The 23,126-nt window shown below is 33.7% G+C and overlaps 2 protein-coding genes across 2 annotated transcripts; one reads left to right on the top strand and one right to left on the bottom strand.

Moving 5' to 3' along the window:
• Positions 1 to 5,297: 5,297 nt before the first annotated feature.
• On the top strand, positions 5,298 to 10,205 carry LOC126717993 (uncharacterized). Its single transcript, XM_050420012.1, has 10 exons — positions 5,298 to 5,756; positions 5,847 to 5,916; positions 6,548 to 6,672; positions 7,081 to 7,189; positions 7,280 to 7,343; positions 7,433 to 7,488; positions 7,917 to 8,024; positions 8,725 to 8,874; positions 9,375 to 9,545; positions 9,701 to 10,205. Exons 1-10 carry the CDS (start codon positions 5,500 to 5,502, stop codon positions 9,932 to 9,934), a joined length of 1,344 nt encoding a protein of 447 aa, XP_050275969.1. The 5' UTR covers positions 5,298 to 5,499; the 3' UTR covers positions 9,935 to 10,205.
• Positions 10,206 to 11,377: 1,172 nt separating this feature from the next.
• Positions 11,378 to 18,967, bottom strand: LOC126717994 (DNA repair RAD52-like protein 2, chloroplastic). The gene is made up of 4 exons (XM_050420013.1): positions 18,358 to 18,967; positions 18,210 to 18,247; positions 17,601 to 17,692; positions 11,378 to 11,744 (listed from the first exon to the last, which is right to left on the bottom strand). Exons 1-4 carry the CDS (start codon positions 18,753 to 18,755, stop codon positions 11,607 to 11,609), a joined length of 666 nt encoding a protein of 221 aa, XP_050275970.1. The 5' UTR covers positions 18,756 to 18,967; the 3' UTR covers positions 11,378 to 11,606.
• Positions 18,968 to 23,126: the final 4,159 nt, after the last annotated feature.

Here is a 23,126-nt window from a genome sequence, read left to right as displayed (position 1 = left end):
TAGCAGTCAATTTAGTTTCAGTTATTTTCAACTTAAAGTCAATTTGGTCCTTACTGTTAATTCATTAATAGAAATGCCTACGTGGCTAATTGCTTGCACAGCTGGCAACATACATGGCTAGCAAAACAATAAAAATAAATTTAATTATTATTTAAAAAAGCCACATCAATTTTTTTTAATAAAAAATCACAACAAAAAAATAAAATAAAAAATTTCGCCAAATTTTCTTGCACTTTCTTTGCAACCAAACACAACTCAGATTCCAAACCAATCAGGTTCAGGTTTGTGAGCTCAGCCATGGCTGGTCTCTCTAGAAGACCCACCATAACAGACAATGGTCTCACGACTGCGCCACCACCAGCTGTGGCCACAGCTCCTCATCTCTCTGCTTCTCTTTTTGTTTCTTTTTAATTTTTTTATCTTGTTTTTCTCATCTATGGCCGAAACCCATTTTGTATTTAAATTTCCTTTTTAATCTAATTCTTCATTTTGGTTGATATAATGGTTGGGTTTTGTTTTAGTTGTGAGAAATCTTTGATTTGTGGTCGGTTTAAGAAGTGGGGGTTTTGTTTAATTTGTAAGAAATCTATGTTGTTGGAGACTTTAAGGCCTGTTTGGTGAGTTAGTTTAAGTAATATTGTTTGAGTGTTTTTGATATACATGTAGATGAAAAAGTGTGTGAAAATGTGTGTTATGTTGTTTAAAATTTGTAGTTTTGTGTTTGAGTAGGGCTGCCAAACAGGCCCTAAGTTCTTGGGTCTGCTTGGTATTCTTTGAGCATATGGATGGTTTAGGTTTTTTTTTTGAATGACTATTTCTGTGGGTTTTCTTATTTCTTTGTTTTGGGTTTACAAATGATATTTCTGGTAAAGAGAGTTTCAATGTATGAGTTAAATTTCTGGGTTTTGGCTGGGTTTGTAGAGAAGGTATTCTGTGTGTTCTTGGTTGTGATTTCCAAGCATTATTTTCTATCATAAATTTTTTTTTGGAGAAATTAATTTTTTTTCTTATTTTTAATTTAGATGCTGACATGGCATTTTAATTACTATTTTAGTAGCCACGTTAGCACCAACTTTGACAACTGTCCAGGCCGTTTGCCACATAGACATTTTTCGTTAGTAAATTAACGGTAATGACCAAATTGACTGTAAATTGAAAATAACATTGACCAAATTGATTGCTACCAAAATGTATGAACAAAATTAAATTTGACATTAAAATGTATGGACCAAAATGGTATTTTTGCTTTTTTTTTTTTTTTTTTTTTTTGGTAGACACGCTTTTCATTGTTTGTACTCGTTATTTCTTAGTACTGGAATTGAAGATGATAGGTGTCATATAAAAGGTCTATAGAACACCAGGATTTATTTTTGTTATAGATTTTTGTAATTTTATCTGATGCTTTCGATTATACAGTGCCATGCCAATGAAATACTATGATGGCCATACATGAAATATTTGAATGTTTAATTACGGTTCTCCACTTGAGTTTCATTTTATGGTGATTTTTTTTTTGTCAAAATTTTATGGTGATGGTTTATTGGGAATCTAGGGGTGGGGTCTAGTTCTATCAGTCCTTCTACGGCCTAACTTTCTTGACACCTCAAAATCATGAAATTAGGTATTGATGATGTAAGTAATGAAACGCATTGAAATAAAGATGCAAAAAGGGCTGTGCTAAAGTCAATTGCATTGCTAAGCTGAACTAATTTGGCGGCAAAAATTAAATGCATCTTTTATACTTTATGGGAGAGGAAGTATAGCATTAATGAAAAGATCTACTGCTTCAACAATTATCACATATTTTTTGGACACTTTTCACATCTGCAAGGTCCATGCTGTGTTGCCTTTTAATATATATTTATATGCCCACAATATGTTCTCTATGTATCTATATATTTTTGCTATTTTTTTTTAAATAAATTTTTATAAAACTATATATTTGCTTATTAAAAGACATTCTATAATTCATACAAGCATACCAGCATGCTACAATATGTGGTTTCTCTATCCACTGTCACTCACATCCCATAGAACACAGTATAAATAATTTGTTTGTTAGATTCACTTACATGTAATTTTCAACGACATTAATTTAAGTTAATGTAATACCATTTGTTAGTTAAATTTTGTGCATAGTTTGGTCCCTTTTCAGCTGATGGATGAAAATAGTTAGGTGAAAACAGAAAGGAAAAAAAAAAATCTACTAATTGAAAAATCATTCCTGGCAAATCGAAAAATAGAATTTTAGAAGTTGATTCCAACAAGGGAAGAGAAGTACCTAGACGCCAAAGCTGCCCACAAAACAACCTAATAATAGTACAAAACCGGCTTTTACACGAGAATAATATTGCGTCTATAACACTTTTACAACGATTTTACAACAAATTATAAATGACAAGCTGGTACTAGCTTTTGTCAACCATTGAAAATTTTTTTCACTTACCTATAATAGTTAATAGGACTTACCACCTAGAATTTGTTGTAAAATCGTTATAAAAATATATTTCTCTTTACGCAAGCCATCATCAAACAAATTTACAAAACAACCTAATTATTGTACCGAATATATTAGCATTTTTGATTCTTTGGAAATGAATTTTCAGTTTTGGTAGTTAACTTCTTTCTCTAAAACTTGAATCACAACCATTAGTCTCTTTTTTGTACAGTTAATTTAACGATTAAACTAACTTGAATCCATAATTTTTGGTAATTGAATGCTATAAATTTCCAAAACATTGTTCACAAATCTTTCCAAAATTTGAGCCAATACAGAAAATTGCCAACAAAAATTTGTGAGCTTATCAAAAACCCATTCTACTCTATCCACATTAAACTATTGTGGGTTGTCCCCACCCACCCCACCCCACCCACCGTCAAGAAAAGGATATCTCAGTTCACCACCGGGGTAATGTTCCACTAGGACCCCACAACCTGTTCTCTCTGACTCACCCACAGACAACCCCGATTTCTGTCGGGTCGGGTTTCGGGTCATAGTAAACCCGACCCGAACCGACCCAATATCAGTCCTAGCTACTAGTCACCTCATCAGAAAAAGCTCAACTTATGTATCTATTACATGCCGCATTTTTTGTCTAAATATTCAAAACTCATTGCAAAGAAGAGTAGAATACCCAAAATTTTGTTGCTAGACTCTGTATGGTTTGATGCTATATAAACCTAGGCAAGAAGTGCCTGGTAGAGTATCTATATCATGATAAACTATCACTAGCACCAAAAGCTTGAACAAATAAGAAATGCTGAATTTAATTAATCTCTTTGGGGGAAGATTTTTTACTTGTGATAATCTCATCGAGCGAGGTTTCTACTTAGCTGGTTGGTGTTACATGTGCCAGTGTAGTGGGGAGACGGTAGATCATTTGTTGATCCCTAGTGATATTGCATATGCTTTATGGATCTAGTATTTAGAGCATTTGGGATTTAATGGGTGTTACCAAGAAGGGTAGTTGATCTCTTGTTCACTTGGAGGAATTAGTTCAGGGAGCACTTATCAAATATTTGTAACTTTTCCCGTTATGTTTGATGTGGCTATGGTGGAAGGACTAAGATAGTCGTATTTTTTAAGATTCAGAATAATTAAAGGTCTAGTTGGAATCATTGCTAATTTGAACTCATGTTTGATTGGTCTAGAGCGTCGGGTCTTACATGTAGTAACTCCCTTCTAGAAATTAATAAACTGAGAAACTATTACTTACAATTCACTAGCCATCAATAAAACAATATAACAAGAGCAACAGCCTATGATTCGTTTTTTCTAAATAAACATGTAATATTCATAGAAAGAAAAGACTTAGAAACAAACTAAAGTCCAGGTTCAAAAAACAAAATTCACCACACACAAAAAAAAGTGAAATCTTTAGTGGTGTGTTTTACCTGCCCATTCCAAATGGCTTCTGATCGATGGTTGAGCTGCAACGTCAACACTGACGTGTCAATGGGGCCAGGCTGCGCATGGTTAATCTCTCCAGCATTTGCAGCAGCCATACTGCACAAAAATGATAAGCAATTAGTACTAGACATTATTGAAAACAAAAACAAAAACAACCTAAAACATATTGTCAATAATAATACACAATGAAACCACAAAATACAAAATATAAACCAGCATATAATGTATCCGTGAACTTATCATAAGACATTGCAGAAAATCTACTAAATATACATAACCATTGGATACATTTTACAGGAGACAAGATTTAACACATATCTCAGATGAATCTGATGCATGTGTGTTATCTGCAATCAAATACCCAAATTCATCCCCTTCAAAGCTACACCACATGTCATGCCATTTTTTTGTCCTCCTTCATCACAATAATATACTCAAACAAAAAGAAATAAAAAAATACTGATGTTATCTAAATGGGTCTTCGAAATTTGTCTTAAGAACATAAAATTCGAATCTAAAAAACTAAGTGAGAAATGGCATACTTGAAAAATGGGAACGAATTGAAGCAACAATCTGGGAATGAAGAAGAATGCTTCTTATACAAAAAAAAAAAAAAAAAAAAAAAAAAAAAAAAAAAAAAAAAAAAAAATACAAACAAACAAACAAAACGAACTGACTCACCTTTTTTTCTTCTATTTCTTTCAGATACCGCGTAGGTGAGCGAGAGAGTGACTGAGGCTGGGTCGGTGAGGCTAAGAGGGTGAGTGGGTTGGGGCCGGCGTCGGCGACGGTGACGCTGAGAGAGTGAGAGGAGGAGAGGGTGACTGACAGTGTCGGTTTGCTGAGAGGGTGAGTGAGGCGTTTCACTGATGAGGGAGAGTGAGTGGTGGGTGGGTGAGTGGGTTGGGGCCGGCGTCGGCGACGGTGACGGTGACGCTGAGAGAGTGAGAGAAGGAGAGGGTGAGTGAGGGTGAGCGAGAGTCTGTAGAGGCGTTTGACTGATGAGGGAGAGTGAGTGGCTGGGCGACTGAAAGAGAGCCTTAAATTCAAAAATATCCTATTAGAAATCGACCTTCACACACTCGGTTTCCAGGTCGTGCTCCACGTCAGTCCACGTCAATGGCACGTGACACCAACATGGAAATCGACTCTCTGATGGTCGATTTTTAGATGGCTGCCACCTGGCAATTTTGCCACATCAGATGTCACGGACAACCAAAACCGACTCTGTGAGAGTCGATTTACAAGGCCTAAAATCGACTGTCTGACAGTCGAGATGTTACTAACCCAATTTCTTTCAAAACCGGACCTATTAACTACATAGTTGGGAAATTAGGCCTATTTTCCAATTTCGTTCCTCCTATAGTCTATACTGAATAGACAGTTGATATGAATTGGGGGAAAGAGTTGGGCGCAAAGAGTGTTAGTTACGTTACTAATACTTACTTGTCTTGTAATGTACAGATACAGATAGATTTTAATTTAATTTAGGGGAAAAGAGAGAGAGAGAGAGAGAGAGAGCGATTGGGTTTTCAATTTGAACTTGTGTTTTTGTCAGCTCTTTTCTTTTCTTTCTGGGTGTTTTTGGGATGGCCTCTTGTCTAGGAGTTGTAGGGCCCCGGCATCCCCACCTTGTTGAGGCTAATGTTAAAAACCCAAAAACAACAAGTACCAGTATCAACCTCAGCTTCTCCAACAACCGTCATCGCACTTTTCAACTGCTCCTTAATTCCAGAAATCGTTGCAGAGGGCCAACCAGAATCTATTACAATTCTGATGATAAACAATTACCACCACCACCACAACAACAACCAACTGGAATTCAACTTTACTCCGATATTGAGAGGTGGGTGGGTTATGCCTCTTTTTTCTCTTTCTGCACTTCGAAACTAACTATAAACTTAGTTTTTCTTCTTTTGTGTATGTATATTTGCAGATTACTTACGGAGACCGTAAGGCAATCACAAGCTGGTTGGAGCGGTTTTGGAGATTGGAGTGAAGTGGAGGTATGCTTTGCTGAAATTTTATTTTCAGTTATATGAACAATACAATTGGAGTTACTCCCACTCCCACTCCCAGTGTCGTGATTACTAATTTTATGCATCTATATCTTAGAGGCAGGGCCAAAGTATACTATGCATCACTATTGTTGCACCATTAAATGGAAAGCAATTTATGCAGGAATGTTTTGTCTGACTCGTGGTGAACTCCATATCCATATTTCATTGTGCTAAAGGTTTTGGAAAATTTCCCATTAATTCTATGCAATTCAAAAACAGATTATAACAAGATCCATTATTTCTATTCTAATTTTGTGCAATGTTCGCTTCAACACCGAAACTATGCCATAATAGCTCTCTCTCTCTCTCTCAAAGGAGTTAGATCAGTTGTGACCATGGCTTAATTGAGTTGGGTTGAGTTTAAAGAATTAATACATATTAAATATCATAGATTTAAAGGCTTTTTATATATCTTGTACTAGTACAAACCCTACACCCAATTGTGTAGCATTGGTTTGATACTAACTCAAATTGGCAGTCACATTTTTTTTTTCTCTTTAGATCTTTTTTTTTTTTTTTTTTTTTGGAAAGATATTCTCTGTAGCATTGTTAAAGATTTTTCATTATAATATCTCAGGGAGCATGGGTTCTGAAACCAAGAAACTCAACACCCAAGTCAGTTGTACATTTTGTTGGTGGTATATTTGTTGGAGCTGCTCCTCAGCTTACCTACCGTATGTTCCTTGAGCGGCTTTCAGAAAAGTGAGTCACTTTTTTCAGACACTATTAAAAGATAATCAAACGATTTGGTTGTTAGTTATGCATTTTGATAGATGTGTGGTTCTTCTACATGCAGATATCTTTTTCAATTTTTGTTTTGTTTTATACACATTCCATTCCATATTCTCTAAATTTCATATTTTGTGAGATAAAATTTTAATATTGTGCTGAAATCTCTCTCTTGGGCTATTAAGGTCTACTCATATTCTACCTTCTCTCTCTCTCTCTCTCTCTCTCAAATTAAAGTTAGATTTGGCCCTTGGATGTTCTGTTCTACAGATTGAATGCTTTTTTAATTCTCTAGGCGATCCTTCGCGAGTGGAATCTTGTAGAGTTATGTTAACGAATTAAAAAAAATAAAAATCATAAAACCTTTTCTTTGTGATGTAGGGGTATATTGGTGATTGCAACTCCATATGCCAGTGGATTTGATCACTTCTATATTGCAGATGAGGTCCAGTTCAAATTTGATAGGTGTTGTCGGTTTCTGCAAGAAACAGTGAGTTTGGTTGCTGTTTGCAGAACTAGGCATTTTTTGAACCGTTGAAAATAAATAAATATATAAAAATAACAATTCTTAATAATGCAGATACAAGATCTTCCTACTTTTGGCATTGGACATTCTTTGGGATCTGTCATCCACCTTTTGATTGGTATTACAAAAATCTTCCAATTTGCCTCTATGGTTGCAAATGATTCAGTTTAAAAAATTCATTAGATTGGCAACTTAATTGTTGATCAGGATCAAGATATGCTGTTCAAAGAAGTGGAAATGTGTTAATGGCATTCAACAACAAGGTATTTTGACCTACTTGTCAAAAGAAAAAAAAAAAAAAAGGTATTTTGACCTCTGAAATTTTAAGTAATGCATGATTAGTGAGATGATTAAAGGTAAACTTCTCTCTTTGGAGTTTGGACCCAACCAAATGTTCACACCTCACAAGTGAGGTAATGTGATGAGAAAACTTAAAGGGTCGCATATCCACACAAAATATGAGTACTTTTAGAAGTGACAGGTTGACACAATCTTCTCATTCCCTTCCTTTACTAATTTTCTTACATGGTTGGACATGGTTAAGATTAGATCCCATCCTTTTCTCTTATGTTTTTCATCTTCAATTCTCTTCTTTTGGTAGCAAACAAGTTGAACTCTACATATTCTAGTCTGCCTTTGAAAACAGATATGAATCATTTGAAATTGACAAATCTTTCTGTTGATATCACAGGAGGCAAGCTTAGCTGTCCCTTTGTTCTCACCTGTTCTGGTACCAATGGCCCAAAGCATGGGACCGCTACTATCACAAATTGCATCATCACCAACAATCCGCCTTGGGGTTAGTATCCAGTCCTAATATCATTTGGTAATTCATCTTTAGTATTCTTCTCAAATCATGGTTCTTACAACTTGTATTTCAATTCTATTATCAGCATCTCTTCAAATACTTAAAATACCAAAATATATTCATTCTTAATGAATGTAAGGAGGACAATTTAACCATTATTACATTATTTTCAAGCACCATCCATCCTGTTCTTCTCTTTCCTCCTAGTATTCTTCAGCTTTGTACAACTAGTAGCCCAACTTTCAAAGCTGCCCAATGGCATCTTTGTTTTTCCCTCAGTCTTAGCTCATATCTTCAGGTCTTTATAAAGTTTCTTATGTTTTGAAAATCTTCCTTTTAACTTAAGTCTGAGATTCTGATCAACCATTGTTTTGAGGTGGCAGCATAAACGGTAAATGTTTTTGTCCATCATCCTGATTGGATCTATCTAGTCTACTTAAATTTAATGTATGCTCCTCATGAATATTTTGGCTTTTCCCTTAGGTACTTGTGTGCACATCTCTGTCTTGAGTGCATTTTTATGCATGTATTATCTCTTAAGAATTGTCTTTTGGCACTCCTAATAGCTTGTGAAAAAGATGTATAGTGATTTGCAGAAGCACCAAGACATATTTCATTGTTTGGCATTAATGATTCTTAGATAGATGACTGATCTCTTTTTTTTCTTTTCTTTTTTATGAAATACTTGCAGGCAGAGATGACTTTAAAGCAATTAGAAAACCTTAGCCCACCCATTATGAAGCAAGTTCTTCCTCTAGTTGAGCAACTCCCTCCTTTGTACATGGACTTAGTTAAGGGAAGAGAAGATTTCGTTCCAAAACCTGAAGAAACTCGAAAGCTTGTATGTTAAGCTTTAAACCATTAGTATGTTTCAGTTGAATTTTAGCTTATGTATTCATAGATGTCTTTTCTGTTTCCTTCAGGATTATATAATTTTTTTCACAATTGGTAGACATTAGTTATATTATCAAAGAGTACTTGATTGCCAATCATTATCCACCTGAAGCTCTTCTAGGTCTTCAAGAACCTTGAATACTTTTTTATCCTTATTAGATGGGTGGTAAAAAAAATTGTGATGGTATACGTGACAACAGTTAGTGCTCCAATGGGTAGCATGGTATATGGTAGCAATTATGATTTACGTATGGTGCTTGTGTTAGGGACACATGTCCTTTGGGTGGGCTGATCTCTTGGGAAAACTTGTTATGACACATTGCTATTTGTGGCATTTCAACATAGTTTGGTGCAAATGTCCCTGAGACTTTCTGCACTGCAGTATTCTTTTTAGAAACTTCTATCTAGGTTTGTCAATCCATATACTGATGTTCTGTATTTCTTCAGATAAAGTCATACTATGGGATTTCCAGGAATCTTCTCGTAAAGTTCAAGGATGATTCAATTGATGAAACCTCGACACTAGCACAGGTGCTTAGTTCAGAGTCTGCCATTAGTTCAATGCTGGACATGTCCATACGCTTGTTGCCTGGTGATCATGGGCTTCCTTTGCAACAGGTACATTTTTTTTACCAAATATTTAGTTGCAGTTCCATGACTAGTCACTTGTGGAAGCAATTAACTTGCATATCCAGAAATCCTAGCTGGCTTTGGGTTTAGTCCATCTCTCAGTGAAAGAGGTAAGCAACTTAAATTATGTGTTGATTTTGCAGGCTCTCCCAGATGTTCCGCCAGCAATGGCAAATGCAGTCAACCGTGGAAGCGAACTTCTGGCAAATTTGACTGTTGGGACTCCATGGGAGACAGTAGCCAAAGAAGTAGGCAACACATTAGGTGTAGACTCGACGATACTTCGTGCAAACATATCAAAGGACGTCGACTTGCTTGTTGATGTGATCACAGCTTGGATGGCTTCCAATTCAGGTCCAAAACTTTTGAGGCCATGATGACTGAACAAAACCAAGCAAAACGCAAAGAGACAAATATTTTTATACACGTCAAGTTCAGGGAAACTGAGACAATGTTAGAGAAACGATGTGGATGTATAGCAACCATCTTGCTCATTTTTCCCTGTTAATGATTCGGTGGCACAAGGAGTGCCCAACTGTCTTATGATAAATGTAAATATGAATTCCACAAATCTGAAGTCACTGTACAAGGATGCTAAGTTGTGACAAAAATAATAGTGTGAGTAAGGGACTAGAATGATTACTGTCACTGCTGTTGTGTACTAACCTGGGAACGTATTAATGTTATGTATGGAAGTTTGGAGGGAGAGGAGAGTAAAGGAGAATGGTTATCCTCTACCTTCTTTGGATATTTTTAAAATTAAGGGAGAGGGGAATAATTAACATTTTCATAATTTGTAATTTTGTTAATATGGTGAGGGTAAATTTGATAATTCATTTGGTCAAGCATATATATGCTCTATTCTCTCTCCAAATCTCTCCAATTTGGGGAATTAAAAATGAGGGGTTAGAAGTAATTAGAACTCCTCCAAATCCCTCTCCCTCCTCCCTTAAAAAACATCCAACCAAGTTAATTTAACTTACTCTCTCTCCCTCTACTCTCCTTCCATTCAAACAAGCTATAAATAAATATAATTAACCATGTTTTTTGTGGGGTTTAAAATGAATATATAATGTTTGGAATAACGTACCAAAATAACTTTTCAACAACAAAATTATTAAACCTACCCAAATCTATTGTGCATCAAACTCATCATTTTAAGATTCACAAATGAACAATACCTTGATAACTCTATTAAAATACTGATGATCAACAAATTCTTAAGAAACAATTTTTTATTCTCTCTCTCCCTACAGATGAAGGTTGCCGCGAACGATCTAATTTGCCAGATCTACCCTTCTGCAACTTGCATATCCATGGTGCAGACATTTTGCCTTGAAGGACCAAATTTGCTCCGTTGTGAGCGGTGCTCAATGCTCAACACTCTTGGTCTGAAGCCCAAGCTCAAATCTGTTGGGTTTTGATGGTGGATCGGTGAAACTGTCTAGTTGTTGGGTTTGTTTTGGGTATTTATGATTTCTAGTGATGGAGGTTATTTGAGAGATGTGAAATTGGAGAAGGAATGGTGAAAAACAAATAATGTTTGTAGAGAGAGAAAATAATATTTAAATATTAGCTAAACTTAATGAGAATTTTTTTGGACTAAAAATGCGTTGAGTCTTATGTGAATGTTAGAATTCAAGATAATATTAACTCTTTTTTTTTTTTTTCTTTTTTTTTCCAGTTTTTATGCATCATTCTTTCAGGCTCTAAAAATTAGGACTCCGAATAGATCCATGTGGTAGTCACCAAATGTTCAGTTTACTAATAAGTTGTTGCATCATTCTCCCTAAACAAATATGTGAAATAAACATTCTAAATTTCTGAAGAATGTCTTATTTATAAGCAATTTAAGAACTCACTTAACCAAACAAAATGTCATAAAGGCTTGGTTCTCTCCACGATCCAAACTGGATAATCTGTGGATTCTAGCTTCACATCTATTAAATATATGTACATCAACCAGAAGGGTTGATAGTAAGTACTATCACGTTCTCAACAAATGAAATAACATAATTGGAATGTCAACCTCCTTGCCATCTGTAACATCTATTCTTTGTGATAGAGATACAAGCCAAGGCCAAACCGGGCACACGCTCTGCAGAATGCTATTTCCTCTGCTTCAGCAACTGGATCCACAATGTGGCCATCACCAGGTGATACTGTCCCAGTTGATTCACGGTAAGCCTGTATGCCAATCAAAATATTCATAATTAATAATTCATAATAGAGTGACTAATTTTACACTAGTCGTTAACTTACGGCTACCCTCCTCATTAGAAATATAACGAAACACATGACTTTAGTTAATGCAAGCATTAGGCAATGACATAATGCTCAACCAAAGAAACCAGCGCACTGAGTTTTTTTTCTTTAACACTATCTTGCCAATGTCACTCGTATAATTCTGAAACAATGAACCCACAGAGATGCATCATTGGATGCTACATTGACCTTTTTCCAGTCAAGATTACTACCTAGAACTAAGAGTTCTCAGGCAAGATTCATCATATATGTATATTATGTCTCAGTAATACTAAAAGTAGTCTCTAGAAATGGTGTTTGCCATCAATTTTCATCCAACAGCACCAAATATTCAGCTCAAAGCAAACAGTAAGTATTTCATTATGAAATATGACTTCAATCCAGTGGAAATATGTCTATGAAGAGCATCCATTGCTAACGTTGAAAAGAATTCATCATTCCCTGTTCTAAACTTAAATACATATCTGCAGGAAAGCATATAATTCAGACACCCCATATAAAAACCATAACCCAGCTCTGCTCCTTAACTGTCATTTAATATGAATGAAGGCTTCGAAGTAAACCTACTTAAATCCCAATAAATATCCTGCTTTAACCCCAAAATAGACACCTACAGCTCCAAAACAAACTGGGGAATCTAATTTTTAATAAAAGTAAACACAGGAGAAGATAATAAATAAATAAAACCCCTTGAAACATGGACACTGAGTTTAAAGAGAAACTTTTTTTTGAGGTAAGAGATAGATAAAGAGAAACTTTTAAATAAACTGAATTGGTGTGATAAGTGATAGTCAAGGGTTTATGTCTACGGATGAAAGAGGATCTAGAAAATGAGCAGAGTGATAGCTTCAGAAAAATATTCCGTTCTTGGTCTTTAATCAAGACTAGATGGAGTCATGATGGTCATTAAGCTAGCTTCAATGGTCCTCTAATAAGAATGTTAAGATGGATAAGTAGAAATACAAGGAAATATAGGATTCAAAATGAAAAAATTCACTTAAAGATAGGGGTGGCTCCTATTGATGAAAAGATGAGAAGATTTGGGTGAATAGCTTGAGACAACTTGGCTATATTCAAAAGAGAGCAACTAATGGACTAGTGAAAAAGAATGAGTTGTTTCAAGGTAGAGGAAAACAAAAAACTAATATCAATAGAAGTAATAAAAAATAACACATCCATTAAGGACCATTAAGGAAGTAGCAAAGAGTATGACTTCGGATAGAATAGAATGACTACTACTGATATGATAGAATTGCATAAAAGATTTCATGTGCAGATCCTAACTAAAATGTTGAGAATCCATACCCAACCCCAAAAATTCCAATCCAATGGGCTTCCAACAGACAAATAAATTTGAAAAAGAATTAAAGGGAATCCTAAAATTTTGGAAAAATCATAAACTAATAATTTGGTTCTTGAAACTTAGGGTGAGTTTGATTTTAGTCACTTAAATTTAAAAGGTTCGATTTTAGTCTCTCAAATTTTTAAAAGATCAGTCAATTTTCCGTTCTTTTTTTTTTACTTAATGGATAACGACATGTTGATGCAGCATTTTTTTAATTGAGGTGGCATTCTCTAGAATATATGGCACTATTAACCATTGTTTCTCTCTTCTTCCTCGCCCTCCCCCCCCCCCCCCCCCCCCCCCCCCCGCGGTTTCTTCTTCTTCTTCTTCTCTCTCTTTCTTACTTTCTTCTCCAGATACCACAATGGTTGACTGTGGACTTTCCCATCCATATTAAACCCCCAAGCCCCAACTTTCCTCCCTCCAAACTCTTCCCTCTCCCCTCTTAATTTTCACACCACAAAACATGGCCTTAGTTTCCTGGTTTGTAAATTAGGAACACTAACATCAAAGACCAACTGCAAAAGCAAGAAATTAGAATGCTAAAATAGGTGGAAGATTGGCAAAAGAATCAAAGAAATGGAAATTATACAAAAGAGCTATAGACCATAGAAAATAATTGGTGCTAATAATCAGTATCAAGCAGGCGGTGCCCAACCAAGAAAAGGGTAATAAGGAAGAAAAACCATTACTCCAAGGATCAGAAAGTCCTACACAAGCACAGCCACAAGTCCTAGACAGATTTCCCCAAATTGGTATTAGAGTGAAAATCCTAAGATAATAATCTTGCTGAAATTTATTATTCTAGTCCAGAATGGTGACCATCATGGAACTATTTTTGATGTTCAAAGCCTTTTTCTCAAGATTTTGAAGGAAACAATAGAACTTTTGCAAAAAGTGAATGAAAGGGTGTGTTCAGTGGAAGCAAAGCCAGAAGAATTGTCATCTATACAAGAAACTTTAGATAAATTATCAGCTGCAATTTTAGCAAAAGAAAATCTTTCTAGAACAGAAACTGATCAAGAACATAGATATTCTAATCTAGACCTAAGTTTATCCATCACTTCCATGTTGGCAAATATTGCATTCATTACCCTTTTAGGACCTCACGGATTTAGCACTAATAATTCATTGGCACAGCAGCCTCAATCGGGTATGGGTTCATTGCATCAGGTGTCACATTAAAGAGAGAAACTCAGCCTTACAATTCACCATTAATTCAATTTCAAGGACAACCAAAGGAATGCACAAGGGCAATGGAGGCCTCAAAGGAACAAGATGAACATAAAGCTAATCATGGAAAAGTCAAGACCAAGGAAGACAACAATGTTACTACAATTAGTCAATTCAAGGAGGGGGGTTGGTGTTTGAGCTCAATCTCTAGTCCCTATGGAGTCAGTTTGTGGAAAAATATTAGATGGGGGTGGCCCTCTTTGTCTCAGTTTATCTTGTATGAAATTGGAGATAGATCAAAAGTGCAGTTCTGGCTAGACCAGTGGTGTGGAACAACTATTCTTGCTGAATGCTATCCCAAATTATTTAGGATTTGTCGAAACAAGGAGGCAAGTGTGGCTGATCTAATGAGGTACACCAATGGAGTCCTTCATTGGGATATACATTTCTTTAGGGACATGCATGATCAGGAATTGGAAGCTTTTTGGAGTTTCATGGATACCATTTATGGCACTCCTGTAAGGAGGATTGGGGAGGATAAGAGGTGCTAGCTACCTAATAAGAGTAAGGGGATTATGGTTAGTGCGTATTACCATCTTCTAGCTGGCCATAGTGATCAATTTTTCCCTTGGAAGCAAAAGGTTCCTTCTAGAGTGGCTTTCTTTGTATGGACTACTGCCTTGGGGAAAGGTCTGACAATTGATAGTTTTAGGAAAAGAAAGGTATGTATTTTGGATTGGTGTTGTATGTACAAGTGTAATAATGAAACGGTTGACCATCTCTTCCTTCATTGTCCGATTGCTATGGATCTATGGGCTATGGTTTTTGGTTTATTTGGAGTATGTTAGGTTATGCCAAAATTTGTTGTTGAGCTTCTTGCTTGCTGGCAAGGTCAATTTGGTCTCCATCGTAATGGATATATATGGATCGTTGCCCCTCACTGTTTGATGTGGTGTCTTTGGAAGGAAAGAAATAGTAGGTGCTTTGAAGATAGTGAGTGTTCTATGCCTGATCTCAAGTTATTCTTTTTTAGAACCTTATTGGACTGGTTATTAGTGTGGAGAAACCAACCCTTTTCTTCTATTTTGGATTTACTTGATTTATGTAATGTTTGTATTTGATCTATACACCCCTAAATACTCCCTGTGTACTTGGGTGTTTCTTTTTTGATATCAATAAATCTTTATTACTTATCCAAAAAAAAAAAAATCAAGAAGGATATTTTATTGAAAAAGTATGTTGAGAATGAAAGATACTTTATCCTTAATTCTTCTGAAGGTGATTAAAGAGTTGGTACAGGTTTCAAGTTCAAGAGTTCTTACACTTCAACACATTAAAACTTGAGTCCAAGCTTTTTTTTTTTTTTACCGGGGGTTGAATGATGCAATTACAAACAATTAATTTGTTGCTACTTCAGAATTCTATTCATTCACGACTTATTTTATTAGGTTAATGATGTAGGAAAACCTAGGCTTCCCACCTAGATTAATCCCATTGTAGACCTTAGGTTTCACCACCTAAGGTTGTTTGGATTCACCACCAAATGTAATGCAAACTTTGCATGAATAATCACCATTGTTTGGGTTTTTATTGTCAATTTATGGTTACTTTTGTGTTCAGGGCCAAAACAATAATTTCTACACCTCTTGCAAATTTAGGGTATTTTGATAATTTAGTTGTGTCTGGAATTTTCTAGGAGGTCCTAACGATCTTAGGTTTATTTTCTTTGACTCAATTATTATTTTGTTTACCTTATAGGTTTTTCGTTTAGTAGTCTAATTAGGATTTGGTTTATTAGTTTTATTAGAAAAAAGTTAAGATTTAGTCTTTCTAAGTGTGTCATTATACTCAAATAAGAGGCAGATGAGTAATAAAGATTTTTTTTTGACAAGTAATAAGTTTATTGATATCAAAAAGGGGAACAACCTCATTAGCAATAAAGATTATTGTGTTTTGAGTATTGAGACACATTGGCTTTTGTGTATTCTTTTCCCCCTTTCTCTTATCTTTTCTTCTTCTTCTTTTTCGTTGTGCAGCATCTAAACACCATAAATTTCTCTCTTTTCCATCTACCTTACAGCCCTAAATCAAACCCTTACTCTTAACTATCACAAACCCTAAAACCTCACGTGGTTTCTCTACCAAATAGTATTAAATAACTCATTAAATCAACCTATAATTCCTACACAACTGCTATTATCTTCTCGTTGCAATTATCTTGTTTTGTTGCTGGAACTTCTTCTTAAATCCTTTGTAAACACCAATTTGCTTGAAAGGTGACATCTTTTGGCTAGTTGATATTAGATCTATACAAAATCAAATTTCTCCTTTCCGCATCAGATCTATACCATTTGATCCCTTAATTAGCCAAATAAATTGCAGAAAAATGAATCCTGGGGAGGTTTATCATGATCCCAGTGATTCTTTTAGATAATTTAGACCATCTATATTCCTATCTCAAATAGCTACAAGACCACCCAAAGCTCCCTGACAAAACATGGAAATATCTTTCCATTTGCACACACTAAAGACTCTTGATTTAGCTCATCTAGAGGACACTCACTTAAAATCCTAAAGAAAGCTCTGTTTTTTTTTTTTTTTCTGACAAGTCAAAAAGACACATATACCTGCATTCGAACTTCCTTTGAACCAAGGGTCCAGAAGTTTCAATTCACAACCCCCTCAAAAAAAATTTAGTTGATTAAATTAATTAGAAGATAACTAAACTCTCTAATTTTTTATAACTACCATGTACTTGGGCTCTGCCCATTTTTTTTAAATATATTATTGACTTACTGAGAAAAGAGTCAAGGAAGCATGGAGGCAATTTAGCCAAGTATGTGCCTGATACTTACTGTTCTTTCTCAATAAGCTCATTTTTTTAAGTCAGAAGTGAGAGTGACACATGAAATTACTCAGTTATGTCTTTCAAGCATACAAATGCATATAGCTTCAGCAGCCACAACAATTAGTTTACTTTAATTATCAGGTCAAACCAAATATTATAAACCTTAGATCAATTTTGAACATAACTAAGCATGTGATGACTTCTAGTGGCATGTATGATGGAAGATATATGGCACTGAAGAAGCCAGTAGTTTCCAAACAAACAAGTAGGTCACTTTTAGGTCCTATTAAAAATGGTTAGCGATATAAGTAATGTCATAAATGGATACATTCCTAGTTTTGTTTGATAGTGGCCACGGACAGAACACATAAATACTGGTAAAAATCACACTACAGATAACAAAAAGTCATACCTCTCCATCAGATCCACGTATGGTGACACGATACACCACAGTCACACCTCCATTGTCAGAGAATATAACATCACGTATCTCTCCACACCATCCTGCCAAAAAGGTGTTAACAGCTAAAAAGATCTACAAGTATGTTTATCCAAAACCATAGTCTACAATATATATATATATATAGTAGCATAATTTTTCTGATATTGAGAATGTATACTGCATAGGAGTTCATATTATTCATTCCTAAAAGGAAACTTGCAAGAAAATGAAAATTAACAGCACTCTAGCACAAAAATGATGCTGCAACTAGCAAGAAATTCAGAAGGTCGTGGTGCTTTTCAAACAAAGTACAAGTACAAGAGCCTTGTAACTAACGCGAAGATGTGTCAAATCCCCCCTCCCCCATTGTAGCTATTGAATTATCAAACAATGTACAAGGTATAAATAAAATATCCATATGGTGATTCACATCCAATAGTTGGGAATTGTTAAAAATTGAGGCACATATAATTTACTCCATGTACATAGGTAACATAAACATAAACTACCTATCAAAAAGATGAGAAATTGAAACATAAACATAGATAGGAAAGGAAAGGAAAGAAGAAATAGACAAACCAGGGGCATAGAAGCTCAACATCCGATTAGCATGGTACCTATACACATGATCAAATCACGAAATTAAGCAACTTTAAGCATTAGATCAAGAAATAAAGAAATGGGTAATGAAAAAATAAAAAAATAAAAAAAAAATAAATAAATATACCAGGGGATGAAAGTGGCGAAGGAAGTGTGATCATCATCAGAGGATTTGATGATATTGTCAGGAATCCTCTTGTTGAGGTCTCTGAGGATCTCAACAAGAGGGCGAGTGATGCAAGATGAGTTTGTTGATGTAAATGATTTGTCAAGTGGAACCACATAATTCGAATTCGGCACTGCACCTCCTCCTCCACTTTTCTTGCTGCTGCTGCTACTTTCATTGCTGCTGCTACTGCTATTGTTGTTGGTAGCACATAAAATTGGTGTTCTCCTCCTCTGACCTCCAATTCCTACAACAACTAAAGAATCATTGCATTTTGAGGTAAAAGACAGCGTTGCCGATTTCGATTTGGTGAGGAAAAGATTGGTAGTAGGAGTAGTAGTAATGCTTTGCACAGCCATTTTTGATTTTGATTTTGATTTTGATTTTGATTTAGCCCCAAATATCAAATATATTTCTTCTTATTCTCTCTTTTGTTTTGAGTATAATAAATAAAATAAAATAAAAAGTAAACGGGGATCGATCAGATCGGAGCGAGTCAGACTGGTAGATGAATATATAAATTTTTAGTCTAGTTGAACAGTAAACTAAAATAAAAATTAAAAATAGCCAAGTAGGCAAATATACACTTCTACCTACAAATAATAAATATATAAAGTAAGGTAGGAGGCAAAGAAGAAAAATTGGAATTTGCAATTTTAAATAAATATAAAATGATTGGAAATATATATGGGTTGTTAAAAAAAAGAACAGGACAACAGCAAAACTAGTTCGGCACACCGCACACCACACACCACACCTACTACTACTACTACTACTGTTCTCTACTAGTTTTTTTTTCTTTTTTTTTTGAGAAAATGTTCTCTACTAGTTTAGTTTGTCTTAAACAGCTGTCCCAACCAAACCATGGAAATGGGATGGGACATATTACATATACAGATACGGATACGGATACGGATACGGATATACCTCGCCACCAATAAATAATAAAACACAAAATACCTAATAATAATTATCACATACATTTTCTCACAATTATCTTAACATATTACAATACGCAATAAGTAGTTAAGAAAAAATAGTGGATAAACATAAAAGTGAAAAATACTAAAACAATAAAAAGGCTAAGAGCTTTTTAGTAGAAGGATTTATATTTTGAAACAGTATAAAAACAATTTTCAAAAAATTAAAATTGAAAAATAGTCTTTAAATAATAATTTTTACATTATATGTGTTTGGTTCCTACTTTTAAGAAAATTTTTCAAAATACTGAAAACAAAAAATAAATGCTTGGAAGACCATTTCTATTTATATATATATATATATATATATTTTTTTTTTTTTGAAAATTTTGCACAAAGTAATGTATAGAAAGTAGAATCAATAGATTATTATATATATATATATATATATATTTTTTTTTTTTTGAATAATGGTAAAGGAATAGAGGTCATGTACTTTTTTTTTTTTTTTTTTGATAATGATAAGCTTCAAATTTGAAGTGTGATAATTTTTTTATGATAAAGATAAACTCCTTAATTTAAGGAATAGAAAAATTTGGACAAATTTGTGGAGTCTACTATTTTCAATTTATTTACAACTTTGTCATTAAAAACATTTTCTATATCTTGAAAATATCCTCTTAGTTATTTTCAAAATCATGTTCTGAATAAGGAAAATAAGATACAATTTTCTGAAAACTAGATTTAGATAATATTATTCAAACAATAGATTCAAGTGTGGGACCCACCATTTTTTGGATTGAAAAACAAAAAACTATATCTAAATATTCTTACCAAACAGGCCCTAAAATGCAAAATTTACTTTCTATGTTTCACTCGAATTCATTTCAATCATCTAATTTTACTTTTATTCATTTTAGTCCTCTAAGACCATGTTTGATATACTATAATAGACATTGTAATATAATAAATGTTCATATGGTTTAGTTATTTTGTAGTTTGATTATGATTTTATTATAGGAAATAATCATTCCTTATGAATAGCTATTTTTTAAAATGAAAAATAAGTATTCCTCTCTAAAAGGATTGTAATAGTTTTTAAAATTAATATATTTCAGAATAAACAAACTTTTCATATGCATATAACAAATATGAAAATAGAAAATCATCAAAAAATAATCCATCTCTCAAACTCTCACTCAAATTAAATATATATATATATATATATTATTTTTTAGGAAATATGATTATATGAGTAAGATATTTGCTAAAATAAATCTTAAATTTTATTCTAATTTTACAACTCGTAACCAAACTTATGACTATTTTTTATTTTTTTTAAGAAACAAAAAACTTATGAATAGGTTTAATTATGCCATCTTTTCAAGAAAAAAAATTAGTTTTTTCATTACAATACATTTTTTTTTCCAATAAATACATATTACCTTTTCTATTATAATCCCCATTTAGTGTTCCAAATGTGCCATAAATTTCAAGTTTATAAAATTAAGGTCTCTCCATCAACTTTTGTTAAATGGTGTAGTTAATTATCTAAATTTTTTTTCTTCAAAAATTTTTAATTAAAAAAAAAATTAATGATTGAAAAATATTTTCTAGAATTTTTTTAAATGAATTTAACAGAAATTGATGAAGATATCTTAATTAAACTTGAAATTTAGAAAACTGAAATGAATGAAAGCAAAGTTAGAGAACTGAATAAAATTCTAGTGAAACTTAGAGGATGTGTTTTTCATTTTAGCCAAAATAAAACACCTAATAATATGGGAATTTGTTTTTATGATAAGAATAATATGGGTGTTGTTCACCATGTGCCAATGAAGCGGGTGGGCCTCTAATTCCACGACTGTGGTCTTCAATTAAACTAAAGTTCTTTTCTTTCTTTCTTTCAAAACAGTAAACACTTCTTTTTTTATTGGCAAAAATACATTTTTGGTCCTTACATTTTGGGCCGATTTTCAATTTAGTCCCTAAATTGATTTTGCTCCTAGGTCAGTCCCTAATTTTAGAAAATCATTTTTATTTTGGTCCCTATCATCAACCTAGTAATAGAAAAATCTGAGGTGGCAAATGGAATGTACTATGTGCACAGTAAATGCTGACATGGCTAATAAAATAATATTAAAAAATTTGATTTGGCATTTTTTTAAATACCACGTCAGCATTTGCCATGTCAGCATTTAAAATGCCACATCAGCATATAAATTAATAAAAACAAAAAAAATTAATTTCTTAATTTTAATTTAAACTAGAAAAATTTAAAACAAAAAAGCTTTATCAATTTTTTAAATTGATAAAAAAAATTATAACAATTTTCTAAAATTTTCTTAGTCAACCAGCATAACATCACAAAAATTAAAATTTCCAATTTTTAGACCAAAAAAAAAAGAAAAAAAAAAAAAAAAACCCAACCTAATACTCTACTAAATAAAAAACCTATTATAAATAAATAATAATAAAAACAAAAAACCAAACCCATGAACCTAACGAGGTAATTTGCTAGCTAGCATTAGTGAGGGAAAGAATATAATAAGTTGACATGCATTAGAAACAATACTGCAAACTAACATCTTAAGTTTTAAAAGCTCAATTTCCATCTAAATATCGAGTCTTAAAGACTCGAGTTCCACTTGTTGATGTGGAAGTTTAATGCCACATGGATCTTTAGTCTTATAGACTCGAGTTTTAAAAAGCAAAACCAAGTCTTAAAGACTCAATTTATGTTGGCCTAAATATTAATAACACTACTTGAGTCCCCTATCCTCACTCACCCATAACAACGCAGAGACTCTCCCCAATCCTTAGTACACTCACCCATAACACTCCTCACTGCCTCACTGCTCACTCACCCATAACACCCACACTTCTCACACCACATTACCTCTGATCTCACACCACATTACCTTTCTCTGTCACTACTTCTCGCTCTCAACAAATTTACATCTCAGGTAAGGTTTTTGGGTTTTATTGTCACTGCAGTTGGGTATTATTTATTGTAGGGTGTGGGTTAAAATACTTTGACTATTTATTTGGTAGGTACTTAACATAACTTAGTTAAGATACCATGATATTGTGAATATATACAACTTTTTTTTGTTGGTGTAAATATTTTGAGTATTTATTTGCATGGTTTTTGTTAGCAAAATTTATTTATCATTTCTAGTAATGTTAGGCTCTTATCAAGAATATGTTTTTATCATGATCTTACAAGGAGTTTGGCTTTTTTTTGTATTGGAAATGAAATGGATAGTGAAATTCATGCCCTTTGAATGAATTGTAATGAAATGGGTATGTAATTCATGCCCTTTGAATGTGTAATGAAATGGCTTATTTTTTTATTGGGTATGTAAATGTTATGGGTATGTAACTAGATAAAATGTTGTATACTTTTACAAGGATTTTGGCTTTTTTGTATTGGGTATGAAATGGGTAGTCTTATCAAAACTAATTTAAAGAAATTTTTTTGTCTTACGTACGAATGTGTAATGAAGTTCATGCCCTTTGAATGAATTGGAATTTGTACTTTGAGTAGAGAAAATGTTGTATACTTTGACTGGATAAAATGTTTTGTAACTAACATAGTACACTTGACTTTAACAGGTTCACAATGACAGTAATTGATGTAATTCTATACTACGGTGGGTCACTTAACAATGCCAATGCAAACAAGGGATTGCCATTTGAAGGGCTAGGTATAAAGTGCTATTATACTCAAATTGATCATAGGTTGAAGACCCTTGATGATTTGAAGATGATAGTTATGGAAAAATTGTGTGTAAATCCTGCTGTGCA

Source organism: Quercus robur, chromosome 3 (assembly GCF_932294415.1).
Source record: "Quercus robur chromosome 3, dhQueRobu3.1, whole genome shotgun sequence".
Classification (NCBI taxonomy): Eukaryota; Viridiplantae; Streptophyta; class Magnoliopsida; order Fagales; family Fagaceae; genus Quercus; species Quercus robur.
Note: the sequence above shows the minus strand (reverse complement) of the source record. Positions and strands in the feature narration are given on the sequence as shown.